The sequence below is a fragment of the Cyprinodon variegatus genome, unplaced genomic scaffold (assembly GCF_000732505.1).
Source record: "Cyprinodon variegatus isolate N-32 unplaced genomic scaffold, C_variegatus-1.0 Scaffold662, whole genome shotgun sequence".
Taxonomy (NCBI): domain Eukaryota; kingdom Metazoa; phylum Chordata; class Actinopteri; order Cyprinodontiformes; family Cyprinodontidae; genus Cyprinodon; species Cyprinodon variegatus.
The window spans coordinates 72918-94201 of NW_015151115.1; the positions used below are offsets into that span (position 1 = coordinate 72918).

Below are 21284 nucleotides of genomic sequence, written 5' to 3' on the forward strand. Positions count from 1 at the left end.
AAATCATTCACAGCCTCTTACTTTGTCACTCAAAGATCTGGATCATTTTTGTAAAATCACAAAGAAACCTCAATGCTGTTTTCATCTCTTTTTTTTTTTTAAAAAGATCAATAGCATTGGAAATGACATCAGACAGATGCATTCCATTTAAAATTTCATTCTAAATAAAAGTCCATATCATTTGTTGTAGCAGCTTTACATAAAAAAATAAACGTTATATAATTACACTTTTTACTAAGCCCACATGTCTCTATACAGAATGCATTATTTATAGAGGTTTGACATCTTCTTATTCCAATTATCCTGTTTTCTATAGCTGTAAGAAGAACATCATTAATCAAAATCTAGGCTTTATGACATCAGTATTTGTGTATTAATTGAATTTACTAATTTATAAAAGCATCAATAACAGTAAATTAACTCTTTATATTCTAATTTGTAATTTATTGGAGATTAAAGATTTTTTATTTGATGGATTTAACTTTCATAAGAGTCGTAGATAATTTTGGGTATGTTTAAGCTCTCTTCCATCTTGCTGTGTTGAGAGTTAATATAAACTCAACAGTTTAGTACCATTTCAGGACATTTTTTAAATTATTTTGACGGGAAAAATAAAATAGTATGCAACATGTATTCGCACCACTTTAACACGCATGTTTTATTTATTATCATTTTTTGTTTAATTGATTTACTTTGATGTTTTTAAAGTTAGCTTGCTTTTTTATATGAATTAACTCTAAGTTAGGTCCAATAGAACTAGGTGATTGAAATTTACTTATTTCAGTAACAGTAAAAACAGCTTAGAAAGAACCAAATTTGGTTATAGTCCAACTTTTTTTAATCCCTAAACTCCTCTATGGACTTTGCTACATAATCTGCTCACTGCTGTCGTTATCACAGTTGCTCATAAAACCATTTCCACCAAATGTTTTCCTTCTACTTAACCAAATAATTTTCTTTAATACAAATAAACTCCTCCATGGATTCTCACATAATATTACCAATTAACTTGTGTGTTTATATATCAACTGCTTCATTGATAAATATATATCAAAAACAGCCACTGTGTAACTCGTCGGTAAACTGACACTAAGCCAATGAACTGATCAGTGCAACTGTCAAAGCAGTTCCAGTTTTTTTTACCGATGAATAAAACATAGTTCAAATAAACGCAGTAAATATTTCATATGTCTATTCACCAGAATAACCTGATTGAAAACTCTCAGTATGTCAGGTCTCTCCAACCACTGATAACAGTCTGAACCCAGCATAAAACCTGATGCATCTTATGTACTCCCCATTTCAGAGTAAAAAATGATTTGCTTTTACATCAGGCCTGTACCTCTGTGTTACCATTCAATGCAAAGTAACCTAAAGGAGAAAAGACAAATCTTATAAAAAACACAGTTAATCACATTCAAACCATTCACAAGGAGAAAGGGGACAGAAGAAAGAAAAATAGAAAGGGCTTACTTACAAAAATACTTAACTTTCTACAAACGGGAAAACATACTATGCCATTTAAGATACAAATAGAAGTTACTTCTAAATCAAGTTAAAGAAAACTTATTCCAATCTTTAAAGCATATAATATACTTTTAGTACCAGAAAATGTTAATACTATTAAAAAGTTTATATATATATATATGATTGTTACTGATGCAGAAACATCATGTTAAATTCCAACGACAAACTATTCTGGGTTTTTCCCAACAGTGGATGAATGAGGACAGAAAAGGCGGAGTGGTAATGCAAGTCGTGGGTCAGCGGGCGTTGCACCACTGCTATGTAGGACGAATGCAGATGAAACAGCTGTGACTGTAACTCAGTGGGCAGAGTCTGACACAAGCCCAGCCAGTGGGACGAGTCTGATTCCCGAGGAGGCCGTGCATGCTAAAAGTGTCGACACATGTCAAAGGCTCATCATATATTTATGACTTTACTGGACAGATGTAAAAGTCAGTCATTTCTGCAGTCGGGAAATGGGTTAGAGAAACTTTTCAATGAGCAGAAACACCATTTAGAATAACGGTATTGTTTCTGTGGTAACAATCCTATTTCCACCACGGATTTGGGGCTGCCAGCCGCTCCTCTCTGAAGGACAAATACCTCTTTAGATACTCATGCTGTTCTCAATATGCCTGTTTCACACTGTGATTAAGTGCTGGATTTTTTTTGGAGCACCTATTTTCCCACATTTTGTCTCTCTATGAGGTAGTGGTTTCTTTTTCACTCTCAAAAGACATTTTTATGAACTTTTACATTAAAATGTATAAATCTACTTCATGTGTTGCATTTTGGGAGAGAAATTTACTAGCTTAAAAAAAAAAAAAAAAACATAAAAATACCACTTTGGGTAATAAGTCTTCATGAAGATCTATATCAACCTGCTTAATTAAAGCCACTGTGGACTCGGATTTGCATTAATACATCCCATGTGGGATTTTCTAATTGTACTTTATGTATTAAAAGAAAATGCCTTTACAATGGCATGGAGAAAAAACTGCATGGATAAAATATCTGAAAAATGTAGAGCTATATCTTTGGGGAGAATATTGCAATGTGAACCTTTCTAAAAACAGTGGGAAGTGAAGAAAGAGAGAATGTAGACATATTAATACCATTTACTGAAGCAAGAATCTGTTCCAAGTGCTTCATTTCCATTATAACAATTTAAACACTACATTCATTTATAGCTTAAGTATAATTTGCCACTAAAATGCAAACAACTGAATCATTTAAAAAAAGGGGGAACAATTAAAAACAGATTATTACTCTGTTTCTAGATATTGCCAATAATAACTTTTGATTAGTTGTATTTTTTTTAAATATAACCTGCTTCCTGCAGAGTATACAATATAATACAATAAAATATCAATTACTGTGTCGATAGTCTGAGCTGGTACCAAGTTAGGCTAAGAAATTAGATCTTACATCCAGCTAAAAGCTAATTTACTTAGATTAGCTGCTAGACAGCAAGAAGATATTGGAGGAAATTAAATACTCGTTTCCCTCAGATCTACTGAAGACAAAAACATCTAATAGTCTTAAGCGGGCAGTTAGGAAGTTCAAAATACAGCTACATTTTCAATTTAGCAATCAGTGGTGTCCGAAGTAGCAAAGATTTAGCTTCACTGTCCTCACCTTCCAGCAGCTCAGGGATGTCAGACAGAGATTTTAAGTGGAACTATAAAACTTGGTGTCTTTAAAACCGATGTCTCTCAGCAAGACAATTTAACAATAATGCTGCTTATAGAAGATATAAGAATGCTTTTGCAGAGCATCATGGTCTAATATTCCTACCTGATGATTTTTTTATTTTTTTATTTTTGTAATCCAAAGTATTAGTAAAACATTACTGATGCCTTGGATTTGGTAACAGAAATATGGAGGCTGTAGAGTTATACCATTCTTAGTCTTTTTCACTGCATGCATGTTAAACATGTGGATGGACTAATGAATAACTGGAATGCTGTGCAGAACCATTGATGGCTGCAAGTTAGAGAACAAGAACGGCTTTGCTGAAGGTTCTTTTTTTTTTTTATCCACAAACTATTTTTATATTTAAACTATATGTAATCAATTTGGAGCCTTTTTCTTTTTTAAGTTCATTGTCCTTCAGTAAAATAAATAGTTTCCTTGTTTGAATTACGATTTTATTTTCAGAAAATCAATCAGAGGAAAATCACAGGAAAGGCCTCATGTTCTCTAACATGGTCATAAAGCACACACTACAAAGCAAACTCTACAATAGCTATAGTAATACCAAACAGTGTGGGGAAAAAGGGCCAGGGCACAAAAAGAAATGTTGACAGGAGACCATGTGCGACACAATGAGGTGATTTCTGGCAATCATGATTTTACTAGTAAGTATGTTCATTTTGTGAAACTGAATTCTTTATTAAAGTAGGCCACAGAAACACATTCTGGGTTTATTCTAATCCACTTTGACTGCTTTTGTTCTTTAGTTTGTGTTCATCACATAACCTGCTGTAGGGTAAAATGTTTTAACTGGAACTGATTTAAATGGAAATGAATGGGTTGTGATTTTTCTCTTTGGGCCAGAATAGTTTGTCATGGGATTTAAGATGGTGAGGAATAGAGTGGGACAGAAGGGGGAGAGAGAAACGGGATCAGCTTTTACCTCGGGGCCTCTGCTTCTCCGCATCATAGATCATTACCACCTCTGTGACCTTGAAAGGGACGAAGGAAAACAGTGGCTCCATTAGAAAAATGGACAGGATCCTTTCATATTCCACTTGATAAGACTATCCCCTCCAAGTTAACAGTTTTATACAGTGCCATGGAAAAGTGTTTGCTTTCTAACAGATGTTCTCAGCCTTTCCTTTCCTGTCACACTTCAGGAATTCCAGGAAAAACATTTTTATCAAAAAAAAGACAGCAAAATAAAAGAAGATAACCCAAGCAAATACAAAAAAGAAGATTAAAAGAAGCGTTTAATTTCACAAACACAAACCAGCCTCTACCATGACAAAGACGAAATGATCTCATAAGTTAACATATCTCCTTTTGATGTTTTGCCTTTTGAGAAACACCCACTGGCATCTAGCAGTCTAGAAAGGTTATAAACCGTTACTAAAGTGGGATAAACAGTGTTGTGTCTTGACAAGCAATGTGTCCACTGGCACCTATAGATTAAAATGATTTAATGCAAACTAGCCCCAGGTTGCTGGTGTGGAAGCTACACCTTGGAGCCGCAACAATCAACTGGAGGCAGCCAAGGCACCATTTGATTTAAAAAATGAACAGGGGGATATTTATTGCTGCATGTCTGATGCTTTATGATTCAAGTCAAACATTGAGAGTCATAATAAAACAGGAGTGTCCAGCCAACCGAAATTACCACAAGAGCTTCAGTTACTACATGGTCCACCAATAAGAAAGAGACTTGGCATCAATAAAACAACGCTAACACCAGACATGGGCAATGTGGAGTCAACAAGTCATCTCCATGTCATGTATTTAATCTACCCAACCAATTAACCAGGTGAGTCCAATCTGCACAGGTTAATTCACGGTGAAGATTGGACTCACCTGCTTTAGTGGCTGGGTAGAACAAATACATGACATGGAGATGACTTGTTGACTCCACATTGCCCATGTCTGGCTAACACCCATGTAGACCAAAAAGAAAATAAATGACACACCACACATCTAAAAAAAAAAAAAAAAAAAAAAAACAATCATCCTAATATTCCCAAAACTTCTTCCATCAACAGAAAGCAACATAATCAAGAAAGTTTATGTATGGTATAAAAAAAACAAAAAAAAAAACAAGTGTTCTAGAAAAAAAGACGCTGATGGTCAAACATGGTGGTGGCAGAGTGATGGCTGCTGTGCTGCTTTCAGACCTGGACAGCTTGCATTTTGTGATGGAACACTAAATTCTGCTGACACCTGAAAATGCACCAAAACAATGACTGAAACCAGGACAGCCAGCTGACCTACGTAAACAAATTTTGGGGGTTGACTTGGTGAAAGTCTGTAATCAATTGAGATGGAGATGATGTGCAGTGACCTTAAACAGACCATTGAACTAAAAAAAAAATAGCCTCATCAAACCTATTCTGCAAAAAAAGTGCAGGAAAGATTTCCTTCAGGCTGGTTTATGCTCAGAAACCAGGTCGTCTGCGTGCGTCATGTTTAACGCAGATATCGTATTGTCCCTCTTTCATTGTGGCGCGCAGACCACGTTTCAAAATTGGACATAAATCAAAAAATATCTACAACACACCTGCGTCAAGCTCACTGCAACACACTGCTGCGTTAGCATAACCAGCCGTTTATAGATGACATATTACCAGATATTGTAAACACTTAATGGCAGTTGTTACCACCAAAGTTAGTAGGTTCGGGGGTTTTTTGTTTTGGTTTTAAAAGCAGTGACAAGCTGATTCATGGAGCTTTTCTTCTCGTGATGGATGAAAAACATTTGAAATCTGTATTTTGTATTTACTCAGGTCATCCATGTAATGTATTTGGTAATTTGAAAAAAGAAAAAAAAATAATATGTGTCAAAATGGCAAGAGTAAGAGAAATCCAATGAAATAAACACTTCTTTAGTACACAGCATACTCTAAAGTCATTTTAACCGAGCTCAATACTTAATAGTTCAAATAATCAAAACAGTTATTTGGAGATACTTACCGCTCCGAATCTATTGAAATAGTCCCTGAGTTCAGGCTCCCCGCAGTTATGAGGAATTCCACCTACAAATATCTTCTTAGATTTATTGCTTTCAGCTTTGCTGCCCTTCTGAAATAAAAAAAAGACATGTATGGATTTGATATCAAAGTGTGTTAAATGATCACTTTATGGAGGAGGGGGAGGTCACTGAGTTATTATCTCCCTCGACAGTGCAGAAGAAATTAGGCTCTTCTACTGCCCTGGGGTAAAACTCCTAACATGTCACGTCAATGCAACTCCAGTCTCTGCAGTTCAAAGTCCAATGCATCTTCCACTTTCACTGCTGCTGTGCACGGATATCAAGCAAGTGAAGCAGCATGCTGCTGAAATACCTTATTTTAACAAAAACATTTCACATTTTCAATGCAAAAACCAGCTAAACGGCTCAGGGATCGTTAGAGAGCCAGTGGCAAGAAGAAAGGCCTCATCTATAAATGCCCCGGACGCATAAAGCCAAGATATGCTGCATAGAAATTCATTTTGACAGAAAAAAATAAATAAAATCTAAAAACACTTTGCTACAAAACCCATGCAGATCATTTGGAGTCACTTTGTCCCTCTGGGCAGCATTGTTGATTGACCCAAAAATTATCCAAGTTGGAGGAAAGCATCCATTGCTTGGAGATATCTTTTGCATCATAAACTCCATTTCAATTTTAAATCCTATGTTCACTCAGCTTAAGTCAGAAGACCCCTACAGAGGCAAAACTTCACATAAGAGTGGAAAAAATGCTGATCCTGTTTGTATTAGAAAACGTGGTTATACAAAGAGGTTGTTGATCTACAGTTCCCATAGTGCTAAAATATGGGGAAGCACTTTTTACATATATTGAAAGTATGACATGTATCTTATTAAAGGCACTCAAGACAAACTTTAGGAGGGAATGGAGAGAAAAACTGTTCTAAACAGGTTTTATTCTGGAAAATACACCAATGCACCTAACCTACCCTCCTCAGAAGGAACCAGATCTCTTACCCAGCCCTCCTTAGTTCGTGACTTTTCAGGCTGCATTCCTCTGGGTGTACATGGCTTTGGGTCAATCTGCCAGGGGAGGCGAAGAAAACAGTTTTCCATTATTTTCACAGAGAAGCACCTTTAAATGTCTTCAATCAAAAGGTAGTTACATGCAGAATACTGATGGATCTCAATAAAATAGAGAATCATCACAAAGGTAATTATGGTTACTTGGTTTAAAAAAGGAAAGTTATATGCATGTCACACAGTAATACATTTTAGGTATCTTTCTGTACATGTTGTTGATTTTGTCTGGAAGGAATAAAAACTCAAAAATCAGTTTCTTATAAAATATGGTCAAATATATAAAACCAACTAAAAATAAAACCAACTGTTATACTGAACTCTTTTGGCTGAACAATCAGATTGTCTTCAGAGTTTTACTGAAGCTCATCACATTAAAACTGTGTTTTAGAAGCTTTTTGGTAAAAAAGAAAAAAAAAGCTAATCTTTAAATAAAATTGGATTCCAAGCTGCTTGTGATCCAGTACGGAGTTTCCATAGTGAGTGATGATTTGGGGACCCATGCCATCTGCTGGTATCAGTCTGATGTGTTTTCTAAACTTGAGAGTCAGCAAACTCATTTTCCAGGGATTCTTACAGCACTTCATATTTCCCACCTTCCCTCCAGAGCTTTATGGAAATGCTGATATTGTTTTCCAGCAAGACTTGGCACCTGCACATACTGCCTAAAGTAGCAGTACCTGGTTAAATGTGCACAGCATCACTGATTGGCTGCCAGCAAACTACTCTGAAATTAACCCTGAGAATCCATGCTCTACTGAGGAGAGAAGAATGAGAGACACCAGAAATCCAGACAAGCTGCAGGTCTTTATCGAAGAAATCTGGGCCCCGTTAACACCTTTCACCTGAGATTTTTTTTACTGTGCTGCTACAGCAGTATGGTTCTTCAACTCTGTATTCAACCTGAACAACTGAAATTCCAGCTTTACTGTAGCAATCTAATGGTCCAGTTTGCAGCGTCTTATTTTTCCTTTCATAGACTCATCTGAAAATGCAACCAGAAAAAAAAAAAATCAAAAGAAACATGACCTGATATTAAGCCGGGTTGTGTTGTTTAAAATGTATCTGACTCATTATACATGAGAGCTAAACAGTATCCTTTAAGTGTTGTTCAATTGCAACATACGTTAAGATTAGGATCATTTTCACAGGCTGGAACTAAAAGCACATTCACCTTGACCCTTCTTTCACCTTATTTCTCCCTCTGATTCAGACTGCAATGATTTATGCTTTGATCCGTAGCACAGAGGAATATCAATATTGGCAAGAGAAAGTGATTAAAAATATATATATAATGGACAAAGTTTAAAAGTAAATAAATAAAATGTATGGTATTTATTAATACTTCACCTAAACATAAACTATATAAATCAATCTTATGTAATCAAATTCCTCCTAAAGATGGCAGAGGCACACATGAGGCTGTGTATTGAATAAATGCAGGGAGGGATGCATTGTATAGAAACAGCTTCAGAAAAAAAAAAAAAAACAACATATTTACATCCTGCTTTGTAATCCAGGGTGGATCAGTGAAAGCTTTGGGTATGTGTGATTCATTTTTAACGTTGAAAACAAAGGGAAGTTCTTCTCTCTGACTTAAGGCTTGGTTTGCTACTGAACCTGCCAGAGCTTTGGAGGGAGGAGCTCACAGCACTAATCACTGCTCATTGAGGACAATGAACTCGAAGTGATCAGTGTTTTAATGCTTTCCCCAAAGTCTCCCACACAGAAAAAAAAAATCACTAGATTTGTCACTACTTTGGAAAAAATATGTATAAAAAGGTGGCTAGAGGCGTCTGAAAAATTATTAAATATAGTAAAAAGTGTTTTATTGGTAAAAGTATTGGATTTTCTTCTCTAATTTTCCTGGAAGCTATGGTTCTTACAGAAACCAGCATCATAGACAGGAATGGGCCACAGTGTCTGCTTCATTTCAGGCTCAGTTCCTCTACCAGAGACCTGGAAGCTTGAGGGTTCTTCACAGTATCTTTGCTGTCCCTGGACGGAGATCTCTGCTCTTTCTCCAAGTATCTCTTGGAGCCACATCTCCAGCATGGGGGTTACTCCACCCAGTTCTCCAATGACCAAGGGCACAACAGTTGCCTTCACCTTCCAGGCTCTTTCTAGTTCTTATTGCACCCTTGGTATTTCTCAAATTATTCGTGTTCTTTTGTCCTGATGCGTCCATCATTTGGGATGGTCACATCGATCACTACAGCTTTCCTCTGCTAATTATCAATGATCATAATGTCTGAATAGTTGGCCACAACCATATTGTCTGTTAGTATCTGAAAGTCCAAATGGCTCTTAGCTCCATCATTCTTCACCACCTTGAAAGGTGGGCTCCCATTTTGACCTGGGGGTCTCCAGTTTGTACTCTGCACAGATGTTTCTGTAAACTATATCAGCCAATTTTTTTATGATGTTCCACGTATCCCTTTCATATCTTCCATCCTGCTGTGAGATGCTGGACTGTTTCTGGGGCCAATTTGCATAGCCTGCACCTGGAATCTTGCTTTCTATGGTAGATATGGGCCTCTATTGCTCTGGTGCCATTTATCAAATTCTTTACATTATTTCAACATATATTTTTAAAAAAACTTAATTTTAAAGGTGTGCTGGCTTTTATTTTTCCATGACATGTGCAAAATATTATAAAAGTAGAGGGAACCCTGAGGTCAGCAGAGCCACAGGTTGAATAACTCCATGCCATGCAGCATTGATCCAGTAAGTATACACTGTGTGCAATACAAGAAAGAGATTCAGCAGACTGATATCTCTCAGTTAAAAATCCTTTGTAATTGTTCTTAAAATAATCAAATGAAACTGAAATGAGTTTTCATTACCTAAGGGTCATGATAACCAAAACAGAAATGCATGATTTCAATGACTGTGTGATAATTTATTGATTCACTTACAAACTGAAGTACTAAAATACAAGAACTTAGTCTAAAATTAGGGAGGTGTGTATATACAGACAATAGGTCAATAACATGGCATTACATTATTCTCCACAATCATCAAAACATCACTGTCCATAGATTTGACTTTGTGCAGAAGAACCTAGTTATGTAAACACAATAATTCAAACTGATATTCAAGCACAGCCCATATATTAGTTTTTGAGGGTTTTTCAATCATAGTTTTCTACTGAAATAAAATATGCAATGTATAGCACAAAACTTAACCAGGGGTAACCCCTAAGAAAGTGTGTTTTACCGTTTTAACTGTGCCTGTATTTAGTCGAAAATACTCACATTTCTTCCATCAAGGTTATGTGGCTTCGTCTCCAGCACTGTTCGTACACAATTAGGATCTTTGAACTTAACAAAGCCGAAGCCTCGCGACTGATTTGTCGTTTTGTCCTTCATGATGACACAATCTACTACCTCTCCATACTGTGAGAAGTAGTTTCTCAGTGTTTCTAAGAAAACAAAGACAGACATTAAATTGACTCATCACATTGTGTAACAATATGAAATCTCAACCACAGATTGAACTAATCCATCTTTTTCTTCTGCACAGCACAAAGATATACGATAATGATTTTGATTCCTTGTTCTTTTGATTGTGTTAAAAGAAGCATAGAAATATGTTTAGTACTAAAAAAAGCTGTGGAGATGTAACTGGCAGAGAAGTAAGCATATAAATAAAATAAAAATGTTTTTAACAAATTAACCTGGGATATTAAACCCTGAAAATTCTCTGGTGACTTTGAATTTATGTTGTATCAGATTACCAGGGATTGCACTATTTATGTGAAAACATTTAATTAGTTTAAGTTGCATGCAGAAACTCCCAACGAGCAAACAGAGCTCAGACCTAGTGTCATCTTGCAGAGAGCCAAACACGTTACCAACCAATGCAAATCTAGCACACACCCAGAGAGCCAGCTCAACCAAGACAAGCAAGTTTGAACAAATGAGAAGTCACTTTGGAGAGTTAAAGTAATTGGTTTTCTTATTGTTTAAAAGCCCTCTGGGATTGGCACAGAAGAAACCATCGAGTTACACTGAACTGTGGTGCAGATCTTAAAGTTAAGACGGCAGTAAATACAGACAAGCTCTTGTGCAAAGTTAAACAATGGTATATTAACCATGAGAAAGAAAGGTTTTAAGCAAACCTGAGGCACCTCCTATTGGGACTGAAAGTAAGGGGAATGTAAACCTAAACTCACTGCTTATAATTGTTCCTATAGAACGCTGCTTTGGTAAATACAAAATAAAAATTCATCTCTAAACAAAAATCAAACTGTATTCATACAAAAAATAGATATATTCTCCTGACTTTATGACAAAACAGATATAAAAACAAAATAACCCCATTTTTAAATAAACCCATTTTTACTTTGATCACTTTGATTTACTTTGATTTGATTACTTTGAATAAATTTTTTGTTCATTAAATGAACCAAAATTAAAACTTCTACCAACTAGTAGCATGTATTCAACAAGACTGTTTAGATAAAGGTTAGGGAAGTCTAGTTTTATGCACAGACTTGGAATATGTTGTAACACAGTAATATTTTGTTGGATCCAAAAATCCTTGATTCCATAAAAAAAAAAAAAAACAGGATAACATGTTTTCCCTTTTATGGAATATGATGCTAGAGAGGAAACGCTGGAACTATCACACCTGTTCTTAACATATACGGTAAAACTAAAACCCAAGCAGATATATGCTGCTGTTAGTAACATTCGCAGACTACAATTCTTCATTTACTAAACACACTTGGTTAAGTAAAGAATGCATAAGAGACTTATGTATGCATATAAGATATATGCATAACGAACANTGCTGTTAGTAACATTCGCAGACTACAATTCTTCATTTACTAAACACACTTGGTTAAGTAAAGAATGCATAAGAGACTTATGTATGCATATAAGAGACATATAAACATGTCTCGTTATGCATAAAGAGACAAATCCCTGGTTGACTGTGCTTGATTTACCTTAAAAGTTTAGATTTTTCCAAATCAACCAAAACAAACTAAAAATCCTACATCTCGAATATAAAGCCCATATTTCACTCCGATGTTTCCTTTATATACAAATATGCAGGAGGCTTTTTCCTCTTGTAAGTTTTCTCTAAAGGTTAAAATATTCTATAATAATGAACATGACCTTTTATGCTGATTAAAAAATATTAAGGCAGAGCATCTGCATTCAGAGTATCTAAGACTGACAATTGGATGTCAAAAGGAAATACCTGCAGAAAAAAAATAAAAACCGATGAAAAAAAGTATTTGAAGGAGGACTTTTCTTTTATTTTATTCAAATTTTTAGAGTATATCAGCTTTCAAAAGCAAAACATCCTTTTAATTTTAACCAACACACAAAGGTATTTTATTATGCTTAAAGATCAAGTTAACAGATTTGAATACGCTGCACAATATATTGAACCACAATCATCACAGCATTGTTGATGTGTGAAATAATGCAATCATAAAGGGCTTCTTGCCAGAGGTGTCAAGTAACAAAGTTACTCGTTACTGTAGCCAAGTACACTTTATAGGTATCTATACTTTACTCCATTACTTATTTTTCTTCCTACTTCTTACTTATACTCATTAATTTTTTTACACAAGTATCTGTACTTTCTATTCCTTACATTTTTAAAACAAACGTTACTCGTTACTCTTGGCTTCAGTTTAATGTTAATAAATATTTATTTTATTTGCACCATCAAATGCAGATCATTGGCGCCATGCACATCTAGTGTAAACTAGTGTAATTGGATGAGTCACATAACGCAAACACTCATTGGTTAGCTATTCGTCAAATTTGCGCTAATGGCAAATGAAATCATCAGAAACAAGCAGGTGTTCCTCAAACTGCATACGTGAATTGTCTACAATGTCGGATTCGGGAAAAGATGTTGAAATAACTTAAAGGTCAGACAGAGGCGAGAGCTTATCGAGAGATGGAGAGGGAGACCAACAAAACCTCCCTCATCCTTGGTCCTATCTCAAAGAATGTTTTGAAATAGTCAAAAAAATTAGTTTTCAATTTATATAGTGGCATCTGGTTGTTTTTATTAAAGGTTACCTTATACGTTTATACTTTAAATAGTTTTTGGAGCTCATACTTTTTCACTTTTACTTGAGTAAAGAGGTCAAGCTGGTACTTCAACTTTTACCAGAGTGTTTTTAAACTGCACAAGTAACAAATGTGTGTACTTTTGACACCACTGCTTCGTGCATGCAACATTATATTCCATTTCTAGTGCATTCAAACATTTTTCACACACATTTGGCCATTTGGATTAAGTTTCAGGGTCTTTTATTGCCTAAGCAGATATGGATCTTAATGACCAATTGAAATGGAAATGTGTCCTTTTCCTACTATTGTGCAGCTCTATTAATGATACATTACACTCTTGCAATACTAGTAAGACCTACCTTGTGTAGTACTCCAGTCCAGTCCACCTACAAAAAGTTTCCTAAAAAGATGAGACCAAACATTACCACTAATTATAGTAAAGGAATAAACTTTGATGCATCAGAGAGAGAAAAAACACACATGAAAAAAACTGCTGCACCTTTAACGTGTTCAATACAAAAGCTGCTGTTACTTCTTCAAGGATGGAACAAGGCAGGTTCCAAGAAAAACACCCACCAGAGACTGCAACATCAGGAAATAAACACACGGTGCAACGCTTACAAGGTTTTATGAGACTAGAGTTGAGCTGTTCTTTGTGAAAAGCCACTTGGCTCTTTAAACACTGCATCCAACGGCATTAAAAGGTCTTTCATACAAGACATCCTGCCACGTAAGTTAGCCCGGGACAGATCCGTGACGTTAGGAAGCCAGAGCAGGAGCCAGCAGCTCTGCTGTAAAAGCCCGACCGGAGCGGAGCGGAGCCCGGTGGGAGAGCGATGCATGCGGAGCATCCCAACTCCTGGTGTCGACTCAATTACCGTGAAGTTCTGGATGTCTATTAACTACTGTATTTATTCCATGGTGGAGATCTTAAACACACAATACCACACGATAAATGTCAGTCTAACAGCTCAGTACAGAGGATGCTCTGTTCTCCATCGGTGCCCGCTAAATGTCCTAGCCGCGGCGAAGTCAAGAGCAGACTTTCGCCTCACTACCGATCGTTAGCACAACTAGCCTCTGCTGCTTCGAGCTAACTAGAAAGAGGTGACAACAATAAAACAAAATGACAATTAGCATGGCATTAGCGCGGCTGAACGTGGCTGAATTCGCTGGAAGCCGTGACGCAAACAGCCCACCTACTTTGAGGACTAGTTTCACTTTTTAGCCGTGTTTCCTCCCCGGCTTACCGGAGCTAAGCGAGCTCGTTAGCCGCAGCTAGCTGTCAAATATCGTCTTAACAACACAGCGCGCGGGCTGTAAGTTACAAAAGCGCTCGGAATATGTCTCGTGAAAACAAGGGGGAGTTCTGTTAAACGTGTCTTACCCGACTTCATCTCCGACTAAGTTGTTGTTCATTTCTGAGGCTGTGGCGGTGGACTTTGGGAAAGTGTGAGCGGCTTTATTGCTCCAGTGCTGCCCCTCTCAGACTGAACGCGGAGGAAGGTCACTCCGCTTTTTGGTTCAAACTGTTCTGCGCAATGACGACGCTGCGGGGGGGCAGTAGGCTTTAAAGGAACATTACACCAAAAACAGCCCCGCTCCGCGGCTCATTTGCTTACGGAAAATGGAAATTACGTCATTTTTAATTAACTATAGCATTGCAAAAATTCAACATTTCGCAAAGAAATTTCTCGTTAAAACTACAAAGATTAATATTTTTTAATTGGATTTTATGTAACGGAACAACATAGATATGAGAAGGTTAAAGACTTATATTAGTGGTCTTCAATAAATAAAATGAATAATTAAACAGAAATGATAAATTATATTAAAAAAAATCACTTGTCTGCGTAATGCACTACTGTGTGATTTGGCTCAAACAGGACCAGTGCAGTCTGCATGAAACAATTAATTCTGCAGAGAGGATCATCCAGGACACAAAGGCGTAGCCAGAAATTTTTTATAAGGGTGGCTAGGCAATAACCAATGTACACTAAGGGGAGGCCGAAAGCGGATCGGCACCAGAACCTCACAGTCCATCTACATTGTTCCAACAGGAAAACTAACAACCAAAACATCCATATTTTCTAAATAAAGACAAACTATACTTTCCTACAGCCTTTGCTAAAAAAAAATAGGCGCATATATTTAAACATCCGTAATTTTTTGATTAAAAGGTATACTGGATGAAGTTTTGAGTTCTGGGGCGTAAATCAATCATCATTGTCATTACTTACCTACTTGTATCAATAAATGTTCTGTATAAAATGGATATTTACAAGTACTAATATCTACATAAATTATTTGATATTTTTTTTATTTAAATTGTTATTTATCTGTGATTTCACTGAAGACTCCTAGATGACTTGCAGAGATACATATTTTTCTCTTTACCCCATATAACACAAAATCAAGCTCTGAAAAGAACATGAATTCTGTGCTTATCATCTTTGATGTAAGTATATTGATTTGTATATTTAACCACAAAAAAAATAAAATGTTTTGAATACCACTTGAGAGTATAACTGTTGCCACCATCTGTCTTAGAGGGAAATAAATGATAGTGGTGGCCACAGGGGTGGCTAAGGATTGGCTAAGGGTGGCCATGGCCACCCCTGGCCCCCCATCTAGCTCCGCCCCTGGACATTCAGGCTCTGCAGATCTGCAAATGTTGAGATTTTTCCCTTTAGCTCAGGGCTACAGAATGCTATTTCCAAAAATTACTCCCTACAGAGACAGTTTCTTTGTCCAGGCTTTTTCTCAAATGAACCCAATGAAAATCTCACAGCCTAAAAAGTGAACTACTCTGCTGTGAGATAAAATTAGTAAATTTTCATTCTCACAAATTCAAAACTGTATTTTTTTCTGTTCTCCCGGTACTATGTCTTTATCCAGTCAGAACTGTGAAAGAAGTTACGCACCTTGATTATTGTGCAGACAGTCATTACCAAATAAATCTGATTCTGATTTCCATTTAATCATCTGCTAACCATAAATAATATTTAGTGAAACCCTGGCATTCAATAATCTCTTGATTAGTAAACAGACTTGAACTACCAAGACATAATCCTTCACCTAAACTGGTTGGTCATATGGAGAGTGCAGAGGTCAGTAACTCTGCAGGAGCTACAGAGATCTGCAACTCAGGTGCAAGAATCTGTCTACAGGACAACTAATGTGAGTTCATCAAATAATGGCATGATGGTTTCATACAAGTAAGAGGGTGCTTTATTTAGATTAAAAGAAAATTGAGGTTTTTGGCTTACGCGCAAAAACACTGTAAGAGGAAGAAAAACCCTGTGTATCAACTTCTTCACTTTGAAACATAGTGGAGGAACTACCCTGGTGTATGATTGGTTGTTTGATGTTTTCTTTTCTGTCAGGGAAATAAAAGTAGGTTAGAGCTGATGGGAAGATTGATAAATTTGGATAAGGAAACACATTCAATCAGTAGACAATCAAAGGTGTAATAAGTATGTTTCTAAGCACTCACAGCTATAACTGCAGAAACAAAAAAGCGTTGACTTAAAAGGGCTGCGTACACTCGCACGTTACAGTTTTTATATTTTTGTTTTTGTGAAAATGTGGCTTTAAAAGTTGTAGCGGAGGAGTGAAAAGACAAACCAGGTAAGTGATCAGGGAAGGCAGAACAGTTGAGCCAGAGATATAAAGCGTAACACAACACGAGCAAAATGCATAGAGGAAAAAAATACTTACAAGAAGTAAAGAGTAAATTAATCATAAGAGTAATAAACTGATTACTAACTTTAATAAAAAGACAAACCTGAATCGTGGCATCCATCCATGTGAAATAAAGAAGCATATTTATGTTTAAGTCTTTACTTTGAAAAAGAACACCAATGTGTAGACAAAATACACCCGAACCTTGTGGAGGAATATGTTTTGGTCTTATAAAACACTTTTACTCTGAAATATCTATTAAAAGCACATGAAACAAAACACTCTTACCATTGCAAAACAAATGGCAGCATCACGATCTGGGGTTAGATACGTTAGATATCTTCTTATGAAACTGCGGTTATCCAAAAAATTTATGAAAAAAATGCACAGTTCAAACAGTTGGCTTTTTCCTGGAAACTTTAGGTTTCTGAAGGAAACCTGAAGATCCTCATCAAGTTTTTAAAGGGCCAGCTGTAGGTATTGCAGGTATTAGAAATTAATTAGAACTTAACTCTCTTTAATTTAACAATTTTAACCTATATATTTTTTTCACATTAAACGAACACACTGATATGTTTTTTTTTTTTTTGGTTTTTTTTTTTTGGTTCATGAGGGCCAGATAAATTTCCCTGGTAGACCGAATTTGTCCCACTGACCTTGAGATTGACACAAATACTTTAGACTCAGAGCGAGACCAAGAATACAACAAGGTCAAAAAAAAAAAGAAAAAAAAATTAATGAAAGAGTCCCCTGGAGAGGGCTTATGATGAGAGATATCTGAACCATTTGGCAGAACCTTTGCAAGAAAAGGCAGAATTTAACAAGTGAAGTCAAGAAGATGCTGATGGAATCCAAAGCCCAGGACAATTTGTATCTAAAGGTGCTTCAACATGTGCTAGTTTAAGGGGTAGCAATACAATCAGGTTATTCAAGCATCTCAGGTTATTTTTCATGTAAAACATTTCTTTTTCAGACTTAAAGTAGAGCTAATTGTCTCGTTAAACGTTGAAAAATATTTATCAAGAGATTGTTCAGTTGTTTTGTTCATATAATATAACCCCCTTTGAACAAATATTCTTTCAAACAAATATGTTTGCACATTCAGATATTGGACAAAAACAATCCTTTAATATTAGAGCATTCCTGCATTTTCCATTTCAAATAAACAATACCTCCACTTAAGTCTCAACATATTTCACCTTTAAATGAAACCCACTAAGACTTGATGAAAATAAAATATCGTTTAAAAGTATTCATATCCAGTGTTGCGTGGAGCATGAAATGGTACGCACATTTGTTCTTCTTTTCTCTTAGTAATTGTGTCATTTAAGCCAATGTTTCTTGGACCTAATTAACAACAAAAATAGACGTACACGAGCATATCTCCACGCTTATTATTCCCAAAGCTTTCATAACCTGCCTGTGGGAACTTTAAAAAGAATGAGATCCACCTTCTTTATCAGCAAAGCATGTCCCTGGAAGATGCTCTTGTTTCCTCTTTGTCTCCTCCATATCACTCATAAAGGACAAATTGAGGACACACATCAGAATGCAATGATTTATAGCAGGCTCTCCTCTGGGACAACAGCCAATTTCTTTCAAATTACCATGTATGTGGGGAAAAACAGCTTGATCATGTTTCTCAGAGGAAATAGGCTCAGTCCTGTTCCATTGACAAGGAGGGAAAGAAAGGGAGGAGGGAGAGATGGACACAGAGCACATCAACTAATATTTTTTGTTTGTTTTTTGGAAAAAAAAATGTATGGATATAATAGGTACATTTTCAAGTGTTTTTTTATATAAATATGAATAAATATGATTAATGAGAAGCAGCTGATATTGTACATTTTTTGGTATGTTATGAGACGCATTCAAAGTCTTTTTTCAATTAAATATAAGTCACATTTGTACATTTCTATTTAATAAGATCATATATTGTTATTAAAATCAAATTATGTACTGTGCAATGAGTTGCTCTGTGCAAAGGCATAAAGCAGTCTTATGTTTGGTTTAAGCTGAACTGGTTAGAGGAACAGCACCCTCTTCCTGTTGCCACTGGGAGATCAGCTGGCCCACCAACCTCTGGCATCACTTTTTTTTTAGATTCTTCAAGTATAAAAGTTAATCTTTGCCCAGGAGATTGGTTTACAGTGATCAGCTTCAAAACCTTGAAAAACACTTCAATCATCAACGTGTCAGATCAGTCTGTTTCAATTGATCTGGATTGCAAAAAAAAAAAAAAAACTTCTTGATGACATCTGCTGCATTTGAATTTTATATAAAATAAAAATGCTGGGTATAAATGATGGAAAGAATAGTTATGCCACTTTTTTTTTTTTACAATGTCCTGTCTGGCAATGTGGCAATAAGAATAATTGTCTTGATGCCAAAAAAGAGCCCAACAGATTTTACTTTCATAAGTGGAGCAGTAGGGGTAATGTCGTAGTGTTCCGCTTGTTTTATGCATATACATTTCTTTATTATAATTATGCAGGGAGTTTTACAGCTTATATGGACACTGCAATGTACTAAGAACAGAAGAGGAAAAACAGAAAAAAAGGAGAAAAGATGAAAGAAAGAGGAGATAAAAACAATTTCAGTCTGCTTCATCACCTGCAAAGACAAGGGCAGCACAACCAACAGACATGGTATGATACATACAATAAAATAACACCTAGATACTATGGCTGAAGTTGTATAATTTAATCTGACATGTACTCTGTGTTACCTGAAGATAAGAAAATAAGAATATGGGCTTTCTGTATGGAAGGGAATCTCTGAGTTATAGCACTTTTCTAATCATACAGATGACTTGGAATTTTAACATTCTTGTTTAAAAAAAAAAAAAAAGCATGCATCAGTTCTCCTTCCACCTTACAAATATGCACTACACCACATTGGTCCGTCACATTAATTCAGGCTAAAATATACTGAAGTTGATGGTTGTACCATAGCAACATGTTCAAATAGGTTTAAGTGGTGTGAATACCTCAATTAGGCGCTACATGAAGCCTACAGAAGAGTAGCGGTTTATTGTTTTTTGTCATTAGTTACTGCATGCAACTGAGCATCTGTGGAGAGAAGCATCATTGAAGGCAGAACAAATCAAGAGTTTCATAAGAGGGGTAGGTGGACGAGACCCTGCAATAAGGACTTTCACTGTGATGAAGAGCTGGCCGCTCTCAGCTTCATCTGATGGAGAACAGAAAGGGAAGATGTGTGAGTGTTGTAGAGGGAGGGTTCATTTTGGAGCGTTAGTCTGTCAGCTGTGATTCATTGCAAAGTGTTGTGATTCACATCAGCAGCAGTATAAAGATGGGTGGCACTAAATATAGTTCAGAAAACAGTGGGCTTGAGTTTTAGATTTTTGTTCATCCATCGATTCCACTCACCTAACATAACCAGGTCATTGGTGTTGTTTAGGCGAGGAGCATGGGACTACCTTAGACAGACAGACACAGAGGCAAACAGGACACACAACCAAGAGCACACACACACTCCTCAGGGCAAATCAAAGTGATTTTTTGGCTCAAAGCAAGGAACTTCTTACTGCAAGGCAGCAGTGCTCACAACTGGTTCACCACTGGACAGCACTATACATTTCCTTTATCTGTAGGTATACATGCATTTCTAAGAGTTACTTTACCTTAATATAGATTGAGCTCTTTAAAGAGGAATTAGGTCTGCAAACAGCGCAGACTTCTCGATTAGGTCTTCAGCTGATTTGAGATTTTTGATGCAAGCTGTTTGTGTGACCGGGAGTTCAAAATCCAAAGATTAAATCTGACTGATACTCTTAAAGACGAAGTTAAAACCAGCAAGTTTCTACATGTTTTCCAGAAACATCTGACTGTATTAGCTGCATTAGTAAACGCTAATGAAACAGTAAAATGTGTTTTACAACAATAGATTACGTGATATAATTCATGATCTGGTTTCGGCAGCTCTGAGCTATAGTGCCTTGAAACAAATGCATGTACCTTTTTTTAACTTTCCAAAAATACAATAAAAATACGTTTTTGTTATCTGCTGAATCTGTTGGAAGAAAGGATGTCCTGTAGAAATCAGGAAAAGCCTCTCACTGTAGACAGTTGTTGTTTAACAGTCTTCTAAAGAGGATGCTCACTGTTTTCCAAAGTGTTCTTCCTGTCATGAAGAATTCTTCTTTGCCAAATAATTTTCAGAGGTTCTAGAGGAGTTCCTTGAACAGATCCGGCATTATTTATCAACTTTATCAATTTCAAGTAGTGTGCTTACCCCAGCAGATGATGGCATGACATTCTTCACAACAGAATTATTTTATATATCTT

General features: G+C 36.2%; 1 protein-coding gene across 4 annotated transcripts in view; it reads right to left on the reverse strand.

The window, feature by feature from the left end:
* Window positions 1-14821, reverse strand: part of dazap1 (DAZ associated protein 1) — a 36312-nt gene extending 21491 nt beyond the window's left edge. For 3 of the 4 annotated variants that reach the window (XM_015393916.1, XM_015393920.1, XM_015393917.1), the window contains exons 1-6: window positions 14678-14821; window positions 13650-13690; window positions 10504-10670; window positions 7184-7249; window positions 6169-6276; window positions 4145-4193 (exon numbers count right to left, since the gene is read on the reverse strand). In XM_015393916.1, the coding sequence (XP_015249402.1) occupies window positions 4145-4193; window positions 6169-6276; window positions 7184-7249; window positions 10504-10670; window positions 13650-13690; window positions 14678-14709 (463 nt within the window). In that variant the 5' untranslated portion in view covers window positions 14710-14821. Of the gene's footprint in view, window positions 1-4144; window positions 4194-6168; window positions 6277-7183; window positions 7250-10503; window positions 10671-13649; window positions 13691-13789; window positions 14009-14677 lie in introns of those variants that run through there. The other variant, XM_015393919.1, reaches the window with a different exon arrangement.
* Window positions 14822-21284: the final 6463 nt, after the last annotated feature.